Source organism: Centrocercus urophasianus, unplaced genomic scaffold, assembly GCF_019232065.1.
Source record: "Centrocercus urophasianus isolate 14NV4802_14NV808 unplaced genomic scaffold, USGS_Curo_1.0 seq_73, whole genome shotgun sequence".
NCBI classification, from domain to species: domain Eukaryota; kingdom Metazoa; phylum Chordata; class Aves; order Galliformes; family Phasianidae; genus Centrocercus; species Centrocercus urophasianus.
This window is the reverse complement of record NW_024885344.1, coordinates 11,281,463-11,299,267: the sequence shown is the minus strand read 5'-3', so window position 1 is coordinate 11,299,267 and position 17,805 is coordinate 11,281,463. Positions and strand designations below refer to the sequence as shown.

At 43.8% G+C, this 17,805-nt stretch overlaps 1 protein-coding gene across 15 annotated transcripts in view; it reads right to left on the bottom strand.

Annotated features, from left to right (window-relative positions):
• Nucleotides 1-17,805, bottom strand: part of CACNA1C (calcium voltage-gated channel subunit alpha1 C) — a 474,784-nt gene that overhangs the window by 422,365 nt on the left and 34,614 nt on the right. Inside the window, exon 1 of one of the 15 annotated variants that reach the window (XM_042837680.1) lies at nucleotides 11,878-12,177. The exons of the other annotated variants lie outside the window; for them this stretch is intronic. Coding sequence (XP_042693614.1) covers nucleotides 11,878-11,926 — 49 coding nt within the window. The 5' untranslated portion in view covers nucleotides 11,927-12,177. Of the gene's footprint in view, nucleotides 1-11,877; nucleotides 12,178-17,805 lie in introns of those variants that run through there. 15 annotated transcript variants of the gene reach the window in all.

Below are 17,805 nucleotides of genomic sequence, written 5' to 3'. Positions count from 1 at the left end.
GGCTGTCTTCCTCTCCACTACCTATACTTGGATTCTAAATGATTAATTAGATGAACATCTACTGTGAGGTTAGGTGAAACCTATGAGAAATTATTAGTTTTAGGCTATGAGGCATGACAGTTTGAAAGCGTGTCCCTAAAAGCCTTTATTGTACATCTTCAGACTCTCTGCACTGAAGGTCTTCATATTATAAGGCAACTTGGATTACAGGGATCAAAGCCCATCTCACCCTTCTTTCAAATCATCTGATTTCTTTTCAGATCTTTCATAACTGCTCCATTCCAATCAGTCACTGAGTCACAATCACTCCACTTTGGCCCACTGAGTGAATTACACTTCAGCCTACATATACACACGTATATCCACACAGTGCACCTGCAGATTTGTCTAAGTGAGATGCTCTAGTGGTTTCAGAGCAGAAATGTTTTTTTCCCACTGTTTGAAAACAAAAAAACACAAATGCCTTATGACACACATTGAAAAAATGGCAGACAAGCCAGAACTGTTTGTGTAGTTGGATTGCTATTCAAGCCCCACTGGTGCCTACTGACAAGTGAGTGCACTGCTGGGAGGGAAAGAGAAACAGGATTCAGTGACAGAATGAGAGGAAATGGGCTCAGGTTGTGCCAGAGGAGGTTCAGGTAGGGTATTAGAAAAAGCTTCTTCTCCAAAAGAGCAGTTAGGTGCTAGAACAGGCTGCCCAGGGAGGTGTTTAATAAATGTTTGGATGTTATACTAAGAAACAAGGTTTAGTGGGCAGTGTTGGTGCTAGGTGGACAGTTGGACTGGATGATCTTAGATGTCTTTTCCAACCTTAATGATTATAAGATAATTCATTTTATCCATTAGCATCTAATCTTCTCTGTGCCTGCCATGTTCAGCTTCTGGAGAGAAACCAGAGATCAGTCCCCGTTTCTGCCAGATTTGCATGTGCTCATGGTGATATCTACATTCAAGAGAAACACTTGATTTATGCAACTTCCACCCATCAGTGAAACAACACGTGAGCTGATCAAGTTCAAAACTCACACCAAGATCTCTGCACAGACTTTTCGTAAGTCTGAGGCTCTCTAAACATGTATTCCAATCCTGCCTGGTTTTTTTGTTTCTGTTCACCCAAGATACAGGTCTCTTTCTATGACCATTACATTTCCTAACTATAAAACTTCTAACCAGTAGAAAAGAAAAAAAAAAAAAAAAGAAAAGAAAAAAAAAGAAAAAAAGATTGTAAGTACACAGAAGAGAATCCTCAGTGTGTCCTAAGTGTGTGCAAGACTCACTTGCCAAAGTTAAGCCTACCCAGAATATTTGGTATTTAGCTGCAGGCAGATGAACATGCCGGGGTCAACGTCCTGGCCCTGCACTCAGCTGGAGCAGTAAATCAGCAGTACTGCCTTTCTGGCCATGCCAGATGGATCACACCTGCCTGTGCAATCAGGAGGATGGGAGCAGGAGCTGCCCTGCCTGACTTGCATCCCAGTGGATGGATCAAGCTCTCTGCAATTGCCATGCTGGCGTCTATTCCAGGCTTGATGAGAGCAGTTAAGACGCACAGCTTCATAACACTCATTTCATTAAAACTAAAAACCATTTTAATTTCTTCACCTGCATCTCCCAAAGTAATATCTCCGCATGAGAACACACTTGCAGTAGAGTTTATAAAGAAAAAGAAAATAAATTTTTGAAGCCTATTGGCCTGGCAAGTTGGGAAGTGCAATAGAATATTTAACATACAGGAGATGTACATACTACAGGGACCATGACCATGTAAATATGTAAAGAAGATAGATAAGGAAAAAAATTCTCTGTCAGCCTTCCAAAAGGAAAGAAGTACAGCCTTTCTGGAAGTCTACATCCAAACATAAAAATAAATTAAAATACAGACTGATCTCCTAAACATTCATACTCTAGACTTTACATTAATCTCCCAAATGGCGCATGACAATCTGTCACATCTCTCTGTTTGGTGTTTCATAGCTGAAGCACCAGCTTTAGATACTTTTTATCACTGTAATTCCAACAACTAGCCACATAAACTAGAGGTTTAAGTCCCAAGATGACAAGTGGGGCTTTTCATCCCCTACAGTAATTCTATCCTCTAAGTATTTTAAAATTGTACTTCAAAAGTGTATTGCAGAGCTGACATAGGGAGATGATTAACTTCTGCCCTCTGGTATTTGTAGAATGGGCTGCATGTAGAATTTCCCCATCCATATTTCTCCCAAATTGTGTATCCATATGCATTTACGCCAAAATGCTTAGCAATTTGCAGCCACATTCACCTCCATATTCTATGCACTGACACACTCCATTATAAAGCCTCTTAAAGGACAACAGACAAAACCTCAAAAATGCATATCCCACGATAAAAATAAAGGTGTTCTTGTGAAATACGAGCAAAATCAAAGCAAAGATAACTGAAGTTCTCAAGAAGAACACTAGATGCTAAAAAAGAACTGATAGAAAACTGTGGTCTCAAATGCACCACCAAATTCAGAAGAAAACTTTGCCCTTATTTCAGGACAAGCTTTGCATTAAGTTAGTGGGACATACATACCATTCAAATATTTATTGACAGAAATATTGTAAGGTGAGTAACTCACACAGCAAATTAAACACACTTAAGACAACGTCAAAGCAGAGTCTTTCATAAGAAATGTTGGAAACAGCATTATGACCATTAAAAAGGTTTTCAAACATGTTGGTTTCTTACATTTTAAAATCCGATCCATTTTTTAAGTGATTCAAGTCTGATTACAGGCTTAGATGCTCTCCTGTAGATGCTGGCAAGCACCTGTAGAGCTCCATAGCCAACTCTTCCAAAGCTTGATATCTAATTTTTAGGGGTTAATTTTAAATCACTTGAATAGTTGCCTTTAGGAACTGCCAGTAGCAAGGACCTCTAATTGTTTTCTGACTGATTTCCTGGCATACTACATAGCAGCTTTTATCACTGCATATGAATTAAGACACAAGTTTTCATGTTCTCTCCTGACACCCTTTGCCTTAAAGCAAACAAAAGCCTTCAAATCCTATTCAGCTCATTCTTTCACTCTTATTTCTGACTTTTGCTGTAATGGCCAAATCAGCTGTCTGTATTCCTGTCACAACTATGCCATTGCATTTGTTCTCAAAAGCTAAATAAAAATTGATATAACTCTCACATCACAATGTAAATCCAAACACTAAATGAATAATTAAGCTTCGATACAGTCTCTCCTGAACTTCACACAAATGTGGGATTCTCCCATATCTGATCTAATCAATAAGCTATACTATATTTAAGAGATAAACAATCCTCTTCAATGAAAACCACGAAGAAACGTGTGTGAGAACTCTGCACTCCACTATTTGGTGCAAGACCAAAACACCCCAAACATCTGTGAGCGGTAACAAACACTTTGCATTTACAGGATTCGTGCAACTGAGCCAAAGCCAGTGAGATCGTATCTGGCAGACAAAAGATACTAGAGTGGTATCACTCAAGCAGTTGACCGGTCCAAGAACTCAGTTTCAACACTGCCTGCACCAAATCTGTTTATCCATAAATCTCGGGTTTCTCACTTAAATTCCTAATTGAGGTGAAAGTGATGTAGAATGCCATATAATCCACTTTTACCTATTGCTCCTGTGCAGTCCCTTTGAAATCACAATTAAACCAACTGGTCCCAATTTTCAGTGAATAAATGCATTCTCTGGAAGACACCAAACCAATCTAAACTACACCTGAAAACGCTGTGTGCACATGCATGAGTCATGGGTCAGCAATAGTAGGTGATTTCAGTACCATATGAGAAGTGCAGCACACAGGCTAAGCTTCTTCCCTGCACAAAAGTCTGTTTGTCCACCAATCAGGAAAGAAATTAATTCTATGAACTTCTTCTGTTTTTTTTTTTAGTAGCATTTTGGCTTGCTTCACTTAATTTGCTAACTTTGCAGTCAATATGTTGAATTCTTCCCAAAGAAATCTGATGACTCAACACTCAATCAAATCTAAATTTCTAATATTCACATATAGGTCCTGCATGGAAGCCGTGGTCTGTTGTGAACTAAAAGCAACAACATTGAAATCACAGTCAAGTTTGAGATTGCACATCAGTCTCAACTTCTGCCTTCCTGACATTTGTCAATCTGTATCTGATTTAAAATTCAACATACTATTCATTTTATACATGTGCAAGTTGTTTTTTCTCAGTATATTCAACAAACATTAGTCTTACTTCTTGAATTCACCTGGCTTCTTTTGCCTCTCACATAGCCCACTGTGGTCTTTCTATATCTAAAATTCATGAAATTGACTGCTAACAGCTATATTATTTAAGACAAGTTTCAATTATTCTTGTCAATAATGCATGAAGCAGAATATAGCTGGTACCTAACAGAGCTGGACTGACTTGCAAAAGAGAGACACAAGTAGCCTCTTTGTACATTCAACATCTTATTTCATCTGACTAAAAGTGTTTGAGAAACATCTAATGTACCAATTTTTTTTTTTTTTTTTTTTTAATGGATGAATCCTAAGTGTTACATCCAACCAGAAATACTGAAGAACTGCAGTCTTTCTTCCTCCTTTGGAATAAAGGATCTGAAATGTGATCACTAACATGAATTTGTTCCTACAATGCCTGTAGGAAGAAATGTTGAGTTAATTACTCAATTAGAGCATATTTACTTTGTAATTATAATGTCATGTTCAGTCATATTTAATTGTTTTTTCCAAAATACCCAAAGGCAACCATCCACAACATGGGCTGAAGACCTGAGAATTTTAAGACAAATAACAAAGGCATTAGAGAAGCGTACTTTTAACATACGATAAGGCATCCATTAAGATTGGACGGGTCTCAGATAATAATCTCCTTAAAACAATTAATTATAAGATTTATGTATAAGATGCAAGCAGAATTCCCATGGGATTAGCCAGATTTTTATATAATTTTTATAACCCTTTTTCCCCCTTCCATTCATACAAGGCTTAACTAATATTCTGTAACTCCTCACAGCTGCTGAAGGAAACCCAACTTCCTGGCCAATTTATGTGGATTCTGAATGTTTAGCTGCTCAGACAGCCTCTGAGATTTAGAACGTAGTACTGAGACTAAACACACATGCAAGGAAAATTGCAGAAGTGACCTACCAAGATCCAGCAAATATATAATCTTTGAATTCCTGTAAAAGCTTCTAGCATCCCATAGAACATACATTAACATTTATCTCAATTCTCTTTAGTCAGCAGGGGAAAAGGAGCCTAAACAGGAGTTAGGACCCTAATCCTTTTTAACAGTCATCACTTCCATAGTGATTTGATGTGTTGGTATATATATCCATAGAGCAAGTAGTTAGGTTCAGCTGAATGTTTGCAAATTATAGCACATTTCAACTATTGACCTGATGCATTAACAGGCACTGGAACATTGAAGTGAATTATTTATAGATTTCTACTGCCTCATCAGTGTTTGCGCTGGTCACTGTCTCTATCCAGTTCTGAGTGAAAGCTAATCTAGCATAGCACAGGAAAACAACCCATTATAAACTTAGTGATTGAGACTCCAGGTTTGTCTCACCTCACCTGCAAACTCTGATTATATATGATTGCTGGCCCAAAAAAAACACAAAAGCAAAATACCAGCCCATAATCTACTCTGAAACCAGCATAAGGCACTGAGGCAAGAACCCCTCAAGTCCTCCAACTCAAAGATTCAACAAGTGGTCACAAGGTCTGATTAAACACAGAAATGTGGTCACAGTTTAGCTATTGGCTGGTGTATGTAACTTAGTTCTGAATATTAAAAAAGACAAATTTAAATATAGATTTAAATACATGGACTTAATACTTCAAAAATCTTTTAACATTAGCGCAGCTAAATACTGGAGTTGGCTGCCTAAAGAGTTCATGGAGGCTCTGTCCTCTAAGGCGTCCAGGACTTGACTGGATGAGGGCATGAACAACCTCATCAAATTATACATGTTCTGAGCAGAGTGTTGATCCGTCTGGCTTCTGGAAGTCCCTTTCTTTGCAATGAGATGTGTACCAGAGAGAAGTGTCTCAAAACAATCCTTCCTGAGAAAGATGATGGAGAAGGTGATGTATAGAGCAGAACAGTTTCAAAGCCATTTCCAGCAGCTTCTCCACAATTTAAGATTCTCTTGAGTACAAATGAACTTAATAATTCACCTTCCTATCAGGACAAGTGATGATGTGACAAAATAAAGTCAAAACCTGATTCTACAAAGTCTTCTGTTACCATTTACTCTACATATACCGATATTTTCTAGATGTTTTTGTTTTTTTTTTTTTCTCCCACTACCAATGGACCATCAAATTCAAGAATCCAAGCTGTACAATCTATTAACTTTGTACTTCGGTTTCTGGCAGAAACTCAGCTAAGCCTTCTGTTCTGGAAATCTCTATCCAAGATATAGAGACAACTGTGTTCTTTCAGCTGAAAGAGGTCTACCCTGATCCCTCTCAAGTTCTTAACAAAGTTTACATTACTATCATTGGTTTCTGTCAGCTACCATGGATGGGGCATTGCCTTTCAAGGATTCTTTTGGACAAAGATTTATGTATGCCATTGACTACACCATCATTTATTCCATTAAAGCCTCACAAGACAGGTCACAGCAGGTATTCATACAACCAGAATACATCATCATTGCATTTCAGAATTCCCAGCAAGACCATTTTACCACCTAAGACTGATGCTGACAGCTGCAACATGCCTGTTCCCTTACACAAACATAGAACATCCATCAGTTATGCCCTCTTCCATTAAAATAGATATCTATATATTTAATTTTTTAAAAACCCACACATACACAAAAGAAAGGGGAAAATATCCTCAAGTAGCAGAAGCATGTAGTGTTTCATTTACTCCAATACAGTCAAAATCATCTAAAAGAGGTAAGTACTCCATTTTTCTGACTTCTATGTGTTAAACTGACCAGAAAAAGTAATGTTCTGTTAGGTATCAGATGAACTATACCAAAGGAAAACAATTCAGGGGTAATCAATGAGTCTGAATGCTTAATATTGTCTTCTCCTCTTATAATTAATGATGCTGAAATAACAATAAGCATTTTAATTAATGAACTCTCTCAAATCCATCTTATTTCTACTATCTAAATAAAAAAATACAGTCTTTCAGATAAATGAAAATGCATTGGGTTGGACTACAATCTGAAGAAAAGAGAGTTAACTGAGCCTTTTAACGACATCATGTTTTGTAAAGCATATATCTGCCATTGGTAAAAGCTTTTCTCAGTGTTGATCTGATTTGTTGTTTTCAATAATTTAAGAGAGACTTTTACTGCACATAGTCACATCTGTTAATGTTGGTTGATAGCCAATAAATTTAGAGGAGCCACTTGCACGGAGATCTTGTTTTTGCTATTCCTGAACTTCAAGGGAGTGTGTTCCTTGAATTAACCCCCAGAAAGGGTTAAGTGAGACAGTTCCTAACAAATCAAATGGCAAATTGATGTTCTCAGCTGGCCTGTAGAAGTGACAAGTAACACACATACACACCCACAAAAAGGAAAGGCAGAAGCAATTGCTGTTCAGATAAATGCTGCTTTAAATATGTATGTAGACTCATTTCCCACAAAACTAAAAGAAAATGAGAAACCCTAAACATAGATGATGATATTGAAGTTATACTGCATGTTGCTCAACTGAAATGTTTTGAGAAAACAAACAACAATAACAAAAAAGGATGAGGACAAATAATTCAGAGTAAATCTTGGTAGAATAAATTCATTCCACACAAGGGTGTGTCAGGTCTGCTGTAGAGAATTACAAAGAAATAAACCCCAAAACTGACTGCAGAGCAGATAAGCAACCAAGGGGGGGTTTCACAATGGCGAACAGGTTACAGATTGCTCTGGTGAGTCCTTTACAAGCAGGAGGTTGTGATGGGAGAAACTCACAACCTTCAGGCCTACCAGTCCAAGGCAACACTCGCATTGCAATCCAGCCCAACTCAGCCCCTGGGACTAATGGTCATTTCAAAGGAAATCTATAAAAAGTACAGATCTCCAAACCTAAATGCTCCTTTAAAGGACAGGAAATGGTTGAAAGCACTTTAATACTTTTCTGAAGGCTCTACCTTAACTTTCTCAATGCAGTGGACTTTATTATGCAGAGTACTTAAGTACTGCTCTTTAACATTATATTAAATATATTTTTATATATTAAACATATTTTTATATGTTACTGCCATTCCATATCATACTGAACCAGACACTGAGCACCCAGGATGTTTTGAGTACTTTGAGGTAGAAGATCACGCTTCATAAATACCAGCCATTATTAAGTCAGTGGACGTGGAATTTCAGTGCGTCATTTTCAAACAGTGATTCAGATTTTTCCCCCAAATCCAAAGATAAGCTGTCTCAAACCAATCACCAGTATGCTTTATGCCCCACATCTATGGCCCACTGTGACAAATCCTTACAGAAAAACAAGATGACAACAGGAACACTCTGAGCTGAAGATTCCATTTGCTCCACTGATCCCTTTGCTGCCATGGGAAGAGCACCATTTCCACATGTCAAAGTACTGCCCCACAAAAATGAAGGGGATAAAATTGGTGTTCTGAAAGCAGAGTGAATAATCACAGCAAACATCCAATAAATTCTAGTCCCTATCTACAAGGGTTTTGCCTTGTGGCACAGCATGAGTCAGATTTCAGCCCTTAAATTGAAATCAGCAGTGAAGTAAAGTGTCCACAATCACTGGTGTATTTATACCTCGCAAGTTAAGGGGAATATCTGTGGATCTGACCCTCAGCTCAGGTCAGAAGAGGCATTAGAAATGCATTAGGGAGTACACGTGTGAGTTGACCCTCACCCCATCAACAGGATCCTGACAAATAAAGGCAATTCTAATTAGCTCCTAATTGAACCCATACGACGGATACAAGGACTAGGAGAAGAGTGTCTTACAGAGAAAGATTTCAAGAACAAAATGCGTGCAGGTTAAGAAAGGAGGTTGCCAGAAGACCTAATTACGGCTGACAGATACCTGAGGGGGTTCTTTTTACCATCAGCAGGTAGAAATCTGTCCGAAATACGCAATAAGGACAAAGCCCAAAGGCATTAGCTGACACGGAAGGAAGGGCAGCTCGGAGGCGCCGCTACAAGGGGCTCCACCAGCCAGAGGACGGTCGCTATATGGAACGCACGACCTACCGGGGCTCCTTCACTCCCACAGAGCTCGGAACGGAGAGCTCCGTGCCGCCGTCCCCGGACTCAGCTCGGGTGCCGCAGCCCCGCGGTGCCCCGCACCCGGCTCTGCGGCCCTGCACCGCCACCTCCTGGGGGCGGCGGGAGCGGCCCCTCCCGGCCCCGAGGCTCCCACCGCAGCTCCCCGGGAACGGGAGAAGAAGCCGGCCCGGCGGAGGCCGGCGGGCTGCAGGGTGATGCTCCCACAGGGCTCGGGCTGCAGCACCGAGGGCCAGGTTGAGTCATCGCGTGCTCTCCCTTGGGAGGGCTGGGAAACGTGATGTTGCAAACCGATTTTCCATTTCACGTTAAGAGGGCAGATTTTCAAAGCGCCCGTTAAAGACGCCCGTCTAGGGTTACAGAGAGTCCCACGTGTGCATTAGACGGGATGGAGGCTGTTTTGAAAGCTCTTTTCTGCCGCTCATTGGGTGGTTTGTAGGATTTAGGGCTCGTTTTTCACATTTTCCAGATAAACACATATTCTGCGGTCATAATGAATAATTGATTGTTATCATAATATAGTCCATTGTGCAGCAAAAATAAACACTGAGAAGCATCTCAGCGCCGGCAGATAACACTGCCACGCTCCCTTCTCTTTGTGTAATGTGAGGCTGCACTGAAAGCACTGCACGCTCAGATGTGCGCATCCAAACAAATGAGAAAATTCTTACTTTGGGATGAACCATTTCCAGGGTACTGAGCAGCACTCAAAAGTGTGAAAGAAATAGATTACAGACCCACCCCAATTAGTGGATTGGCAGTCAATGATGGTTTTCTGACACAGTTCCTGCTCCCCACAGCCCCTACCTCCTGACTAAGGGCCTCCAGTGCACCCCATGGATTTGCCGTTGGTAAGGCACTGTTGTCTCCCACACTGCACAGGCACTGAGCACACGCTGTTCCAGCAGACATGTGCAGAAAGCAGCAGCCAGCAGAGGCCTAGCCATGCTGCTCACTGCTCCGAGAAGACATAACAGCGTGGCTCATGCTGGCAGTACCTGGAGCATCCACCTTGCTGTCAGGAGCATCTCAGCTCGATTCTCCCTCATCTCTGAGCATCACCCCCATATCATGGCCCCAGGCTCGCCTCCCACTCCCATGTTTAATCTCCACCTTGCAAGTGAGAAGCTGTGGTTGCTTTAATTACTCATTGCACACCCCGATTGGTTTGCTCTGATCTCCTCACCACCAGCTTCTCCTGACTACCAAGCAGTTTAATCTTTCAAGCTCAGTATGCACAAAACAAAAATAGATTGGAAATAAATGGCAGCCCGAGCACTCTGGGGAGGCAGAACTTTCTTCCACCTGGCCGGTTGTGTTTGCTTTGGAAGTTGCTCTTTCACCTGGCACTAATGGCAATCCGCATCGAGAGACAGATGCAAAAGTGTTCCTCCAATTATATAATCACTGCAGCTGATAAGGAGGGAGCAGGATTTAGGTTGCCATAGTGTTGGCATATTGCTATGGAGGCTGAGATCTCTGGCCACATTATCAGCTCTGGCCCAGGAAGAGCGGCCCTATTATGCCTGCTGGATGTGCGTGCTTGACAGGAGCACTCAGGATCAGGGGCTGCTTCTTCCCCTCCCACCTCATTGCCATAGAGCAGTTGGGGGTGCTAGGCCTTGGGTTTTTTTCATTTTAACCTCTATCATCTCTTTGTCAGGAGGGGGGAATGTTCCCAATGAAACCCACTGCCACCCACGACCAAAGTCTGCCCCAGCCTCAACATACATGCCTTGGCCTTGTGATGGGCGGGGGTCCTGCTGGAGTGGGGTGCAGGGTCGGAGGAGGGGGGAGGGAAGGGTCCTGCTTGGCTTGGGGCCCTGCTGGGAGAGAGACGAGCCGGTACCTCGCTCCGTCTGACCGAGGGGAGGCAATGGCTCTGCTGCTCCGCAATAGCGACGTGCGTGTGCGGGAGGGGAGGGGAGGGGAAGGGAGGGGTGGCCGCATGCAGGTAACGGAGAGCAGGAACTTCGGGAAAGCGGAGCCAGGTGGGGCGGGGGAGGCTCCCGGAGTTGGGACAAACAAAGTTGTGCCCTGGGGACGGCCGACACCGCCGGGCAGCGTGGCTCGGGTCGGTGCCCACGGTGCGGGCGATGCTCGGAGGAGACGGGCGGGAGAAACGCTGCCCGAAGTAAAGCTCAACTTTAATTGAAATGCGGGCGCTCCTCGCCGTCTCCATTCTCCCGGGACGTGCGCGTGTAAATAGATGATTCTCCTTCCCCTCCCCTCGCGACGAGAAGGGAAGGGCTCCTCTCCCGGTGCCCGAGGAAGCCGTGCCCAGCCGGGGCGCGGAGGGCCGGGGAGGCATTAAGCGGCACGGCCGCCCTCCCCTCAACGCGCCGATGTCCCCGTGCACACGGGGCAGCCCCGTGCCTCCGGCCGCACTGCACGGCCCCCTCCCCTCCGAGCCCCTCTCCTTCGGAAGAAGACGACAGCGACTCACGGCAACTTTTCCTCTCCCGCGGCCTCGCGACACACCCAGCCCCGGGGGCGCGGGGGGCTCCCGCAACGCCCCCGCCCGGAGTGTCCGCCTACCCCGCGGGGACGCGATGCCGGGGCCGTCCCCTCCTGCCCCCGCGGAGCCGAGAGCGGACAAAGGCTGCGGGAGAGAATGGTCGCCGGCTCCTCCGGGGCGAAGCTCGAGCTTACCTTGATGGTTTTCCTCGGGAATGTACATCCTCTTGTTTTCATTGACCATTTAAAACGAGTCCAGGTTAATCCCTCCGCAAATCGGCTCGGTAAAATTCGAGGAAGAGTGGAGATGCAGAATTTCCCGTTTGATTATTACCTGATTCCCATTATTGCATCAAACACCAAAAACTGATCCTTTCCACTACTGCCTCCTTTAGTGAAATTGCAATGCATCCTCAGTACATCCGGGCCCCTTCCAAGAATTTAGCACAGCACCTCTGGCTGTTAAACCATAAAAAAGAACGAGAAGGGGGGAAACGCGAGAGAGGGCGAAAAAAAAAAAAAAAAAAAGAATAAGGAAGAACGGCGAAAAGCAAAAGCATCCAGGGCAAACCACGGAGGGTTAAACGTCTCTTTAAAATCCACCAACTACAAAAACAAAAAAAGGAGGTGGAAAAAAAAAAAAAAAAAAAAAAAAAAAAAAAAAAAAAAAAAGAGATGTTCAAACGCTTCTGCTCCTCCTCTTCAAAGCCATTCGGAGCGCGTTGTGCTGGCAGGGAGCTGTTTCTGCAGAGGAAGAGAGCCCAGTCCCAGCCCCTCACTCCCTCCCCTCCCTCAGTGCTCGCTCCCCGCTGCCGCCTCTCTCCGCCGCCACGGCCGCACTGAACGCTTCCAGATGTTCCAGCTGCGGCGGCGGCGCGCAGCCCCCCGCGCACAGCTCTGCCAGCCGCCGGGCTGGCCGCTCGCTCGCTCGCAAAGTTTAACGCGCTCCGTGCCGTCACCGCGCCCGCCGGAGCCTCGCCACAGACATGACGTCAAGGAGAGGCGAGCCGGAGCCGGCCGCCTCGACAAGTGGGGGACAGCGGGGAGACGAGAGGGGCCGGGGGTGGGTGGACGGCGGGGCGATGCCTCCGGCCCCGCTCCGATCCGCGGCTTCGGCCCTGCGGTTCCGCACGGAGCGCGGCCGTGAGCGGAATGGCGAGGAGCGGGGCGGGCGGCGGCGCTCGGCGGGGGCTGCGGTGGCCCCGAACCGCGGCGGGGGAGGAGGAGGAGGAGGAGGAGGTGGTGGAGGAGGAGGAGGAGGAGGGAGCCGGGCTCGGTTGCGCGGCCGGGAGGATGCACAGATGTTTAAACAGATTAATCGAGCTCGGATTTGCCAAATCCTCGGTGGAAACGCCAAAGTGATCCGCCGGTATCCCACCGCTCGCCTTAATTATCCCTGTCATTTGGCCCGCTCTAATTGAAGCCTCCGCAGAGAGCAAAAATGACTTCTTTCGAACGAAACGCGAACTGAATGCATCCCGTGTACCGCGGAGCCGGGTTCCCCGAGCTGCCATGTTCAACGGACTTAGACAATACAAACTGCCACAGCCCGAGAAGCCGACCCGGCCCGGCCGAGTGCCGAGTGGGGATGGATACCCAGCGCACCGCCGCCCCGTGCTGCCCGTGGCCCGGAGCTTCCATCGGACAGCCGGTGTGCAGTGCTTCAACAGTGGTTCTTCCCCTTCCTGTCCAGTGGTTTTCCATTCAGACTAGGAGAAGAGTGTTTCTATTCGAAATACTTTATGGTTACTAATACCTCTACAAATGAATTTAGAAGGAACTCAGTGCCTTCCATGCACGTGGATTCCAATGGGATTTATCAGCTATCTGTCTCCTTTTGAAGCCTTTTCCCCACCACTTTCAGATCTCTTGGATGAAACTCCAAATACAGCAGAAAACGGCAACACCTAACAGCTTGAGCCAAAGCATCAACAAAACACATCCGCTTGGAACTACAAGGGAAACTGGAATAGATGCAAAGCGCTTACCAAAGACTGGATGCAGCCAAAGCACTTGTCCTAAAGAAAGGTCATTGAGGTTTCTAATAACTACCAGTCATCCCCACTGCTGCCTTAGATGCTATCCAAAAGGTAATTTGGCAAAACCGTATTGCCATGGGCAGCACGTAGAAGTGCAGCTTTATTTCTGAGTAAGGAGGAAGAGTTCCTCCGAGCAATTAAAATACTCTGTCCTCTATTGTTGGTTTTTCTCTACTAATGTCGCACGCACTTATTCCATTTAAGTTATGAGATCAAGCGAGATCACATCCAGAGGTTGAATGGCAATATATTAGCTTTCATATTCAATTCTTTCTCCTGTTAAGAAAGAAAAATTTTCCCTTCACCACTATAAAAGGACAGCAAATCCTTCCTACCTAAATGTACTGTGTAAATATACATTTCATTTTTCTCCTCGCAATCAGAAATTCTTGCCATTTTGGATGGCGCTAATTCCATTTTCTCAAGCCATGAGTCAACCAAGAGTTGAATGATTCACCCTGGCATGGACATAATCTCTGGGGAAGCAATTAAGTGCACGCTGATCACTCTTGCACAGCAATCAAACACTGGTGGGGCAGCTGTTAATATATATATATATATATATGTATGTATGTATGTATATATATGCCCTTCTTGGGTCACACTCTCAGCTAGTGAAGGGTTTATGTACAGCATTAGTTAAACAGCCAACATCCACATAGCTGTGCTTTATGCCAGCTCACATCCGCACGCAGCCACATACACAAGCTGTCCCTGCCACCTACAAATCGTTCTCTCCAATCTTTCTCCCTCTCTCTCTGCCAAGCTCTCCCAATGGGACACAAGTTGGGCCAATTACCAAAAATCAAATGTAGAAAAAAATAGATCAAGAAACAAGAATATTAGCTGCCATTAATTTCTTTGGTATAAATAAAATTGTACTATAGCTCATGGTTTCTTTATTCAGCACTTCTGATGCAAAGAATTTTCTGTACAGAGAGGTGGAAAGGAACTGATGGTAGGACAAAGCTGGAAAGATCCTGCTAATGAAGGACAGTCAGGTGATGTAACAGTGGCTATTGTACATTCCCCTAAAGCACTGCTATGTCAGAGTACACTAAAAAGAAGTACTTTGCAGAAACAAGTTTGGTAGAGGTGGCATTTGAAGTAAAGGTGCTTCTACGATTTTTCTTCATGTGAGTACTGAAATTCAGGATTAACATTCTCACAGGAGAGAACTCAAGGTTTTACTCTCTGCAGAAAAAGGAAATAGTCAATTGGCTTCATGGTTGTTTCTTCCAATACTTCTCACCTTCATTCCACTTTTTCTTAGAAGCAGTGCAGAAGGGACTTTATTAGATTCCAGAGCAGCAGCTTGGAGATTTGTGCAAAGACAACAACAGGCCTTCCCTGCACAGCCTCTGATCGTGTACATTCTGGGCCAGGACTCCCAGAGTGAAGCATCCAGCCTAAGCAGGTGAAAAGGCTTTTTACTACCTTTGAAGGACTGGTGCCCTAAAAACCCTTAAGGCCTTCTGATGGGGGAGAACATTTAGCCTTCTTCAGAGTTTGATCCCCACCCATGCAACCCAAAGATGAGCGTACAAGTGAAATCTTAAAAAAAAGCCATGAAGTAATGGTTTGTTCAGTACAAAAAGAATTGGGGTGATCTTAGAGCTTGCCTGATATGGCAGCCAGCAGATTGAAGGTAAGATGGAGACTGACATGATCAGAGACCAGGGTATCTCACACCCTGGTCAATTTGTGTTCATTCCTTCCAAGCAGATGACCTACGTTGGACAAATTATCCTGCAGCCAGCCTTAGGCCAGCTGTAAAGAGGAGATGCTAGTTTTCTAATCCACAGGAATGCTAAGAAGAGAAAAATTGTTCTGCAATCACTCCGAACAATAGTAGAAAGTACCAAGACAGAGATTTCTGAGAAACAGCTATTTAAAGTTACAAAGTGTCAAAAATGATTTGTAGAGTGCAAAATATTAGCATGCCACAGTCCATTCTGCACGTAAGGCATTTTGTGTTGTTCTGTGTACAACGTAGTACTCTCCCTCCTATCCAGCCATATATAGAGTAGACTGGGCACAACAGCTTCTTCAACATCCAATATCAGAATCCATGTCCATCTTCAGAAAAGAAATCACTCAAATAGGTTGTGAAGAACATCTCCTTGATTCAAAAAAGAAGAGTTCCCATCTGCTGACATATAGAGATGGGGCAAGAAATTAAACGGATGAAAAACAGACAAGAACATATCACAGCTCTGCACTGAATTATTTGCATAACTTATAAAATTATTTGAAAGGCTCTTTTAAGCAGTCTCAGTACTTCTTAAATGATCTAGGGCTCTCATTGGGTCTACTGCATAAATTACTTAGCTATACTATTGCAGTAGGTTGTGCTTGTGGTATTTTGGCAGTTGTGCCTTGTGCTATAAAATAAGATAAATTACTCAAAAGTGGAAAAGAAATGTATTTATCCCCAGAAATAATACTAAGGTTCAAAATACAATTGTGAAATCTTTCCAGGGCCAACACAGAGAAACATTGACAGAGATCTTCATTACCTTGCTGCAAGTAGTCAGCAGGGACAGGGAGGTGATTCTCCCTGTCTATTCTGCTCTTGTGAGCCCCCATCTGGAGAACTGTGTCCAGGTCTGGAGCCCCCAGTACAAGAAAGACAGGGAGCTGTTGGAGGGGGTCGATAGGAGAGCCACAAAGATCATCAGGGGACTGGAGCATCTCCCCTACAAAGACAGGCTGAGGGAGCTGGGCTTGTTCAGCATGGAGAAAAGAAGGCTGCAGGGTGACCTCATTGCAGCCTTTCAGTACCTGAAGGGAGCCTACAAACAGGAGGGGAATCAACTCTTTGAAAGGGTTGATAACAGAAGGACAAGGGGAAATAGTTTTAAGTTGAGGGAGGGAAGATTTATGTTGGATGTCAGGGGGAAGTTCTTTACAGAGAGAGTGGTGAGGTGCTGGAACAGGCTGCCCAGAGAGGTTGTGGATGCTCTGTCCCTGGAGGTGTTCAAGGCCAGGTTGGATGGGGCCCTGGGCAGCCTGGTCTGGCATCAAATGGGGAGGTTGGTGGCCCTGCATATAGCAGGGGGGTTGGAGGTTCATGATCCTTGAGGTCCCTTCCAACCCTGCCCATTCTGTGATTCTGTGATTCTGTGATTCTGTGAAGTGATTTTTATCCCACAGATTTAAGGTTTCACACCTCCGCCAACTAATAGAGAAGGCTTCCCATAAGAATCAGCACTTTCTTGCTCTGAAAATTATGGGATATTTTTGTCACCTATATAAATAGATGGGATCTAAATACAGTGCAACCTTTGCATGAAGACATTGACCTTCCTTTTTTCAAAGGTCAACATGTTAGTAATTCTGTTTTCTATCTGGTGTCTCTTTCCTTTGGAGCATTGAAACCTAAAATGGTTGGTCCTTGGGACAAAAAAGAATCATCATGGATGTATAACATAACATCCTTAACAACTTGTGTCACTTCTGACCACGCTGCCTTGATGCTATAATGGAAATGCTGGGTGTTTCCCAGTGCTGTGTGATAACGCATTTACAGTAAATCAAACACTGATGGTGTGGCAGTTTCTTCTCAAATATCACGGCTGCTTTGTTTAGATTCTTGTGATTCTTCTCCATATCATCTAGAAATACATCTTCCTCTCCATTTGTCCTTCCTAACCATTACTGATAAAAAATTCATGTTCACAACAATAATGAGCAGAGATTTCAAAAATGTTCTTCATTTGGCAGGTTTGCTTTAGTGGCTTAATTATAACTGGAATAAAAGTAGCTGTTAGTCCTACCTAAAGGTATTCAAACTACTATCAGGAAGCTAGACATCTCTCAAAAATAACAACTAGCTAAAACACAGGAGACTGATTTTCAAACACAACTTGGAAAACTTAGCCATATTTTTCATGTTGAGATTTCAGTCATTCTCTTTCATACATACGTTAAAATACCAGCAAGCAACTACAGAAACTTAGAATGAAAATGATGAGATTTATCAGGCTAATTATAGAGTCTACTGAGGCCTAGAACTGGTAAAGAACAGAAAATATTAGATCTGAAGGGGAAAAAGGAAAGAATGAAAACTGACAAACGCATA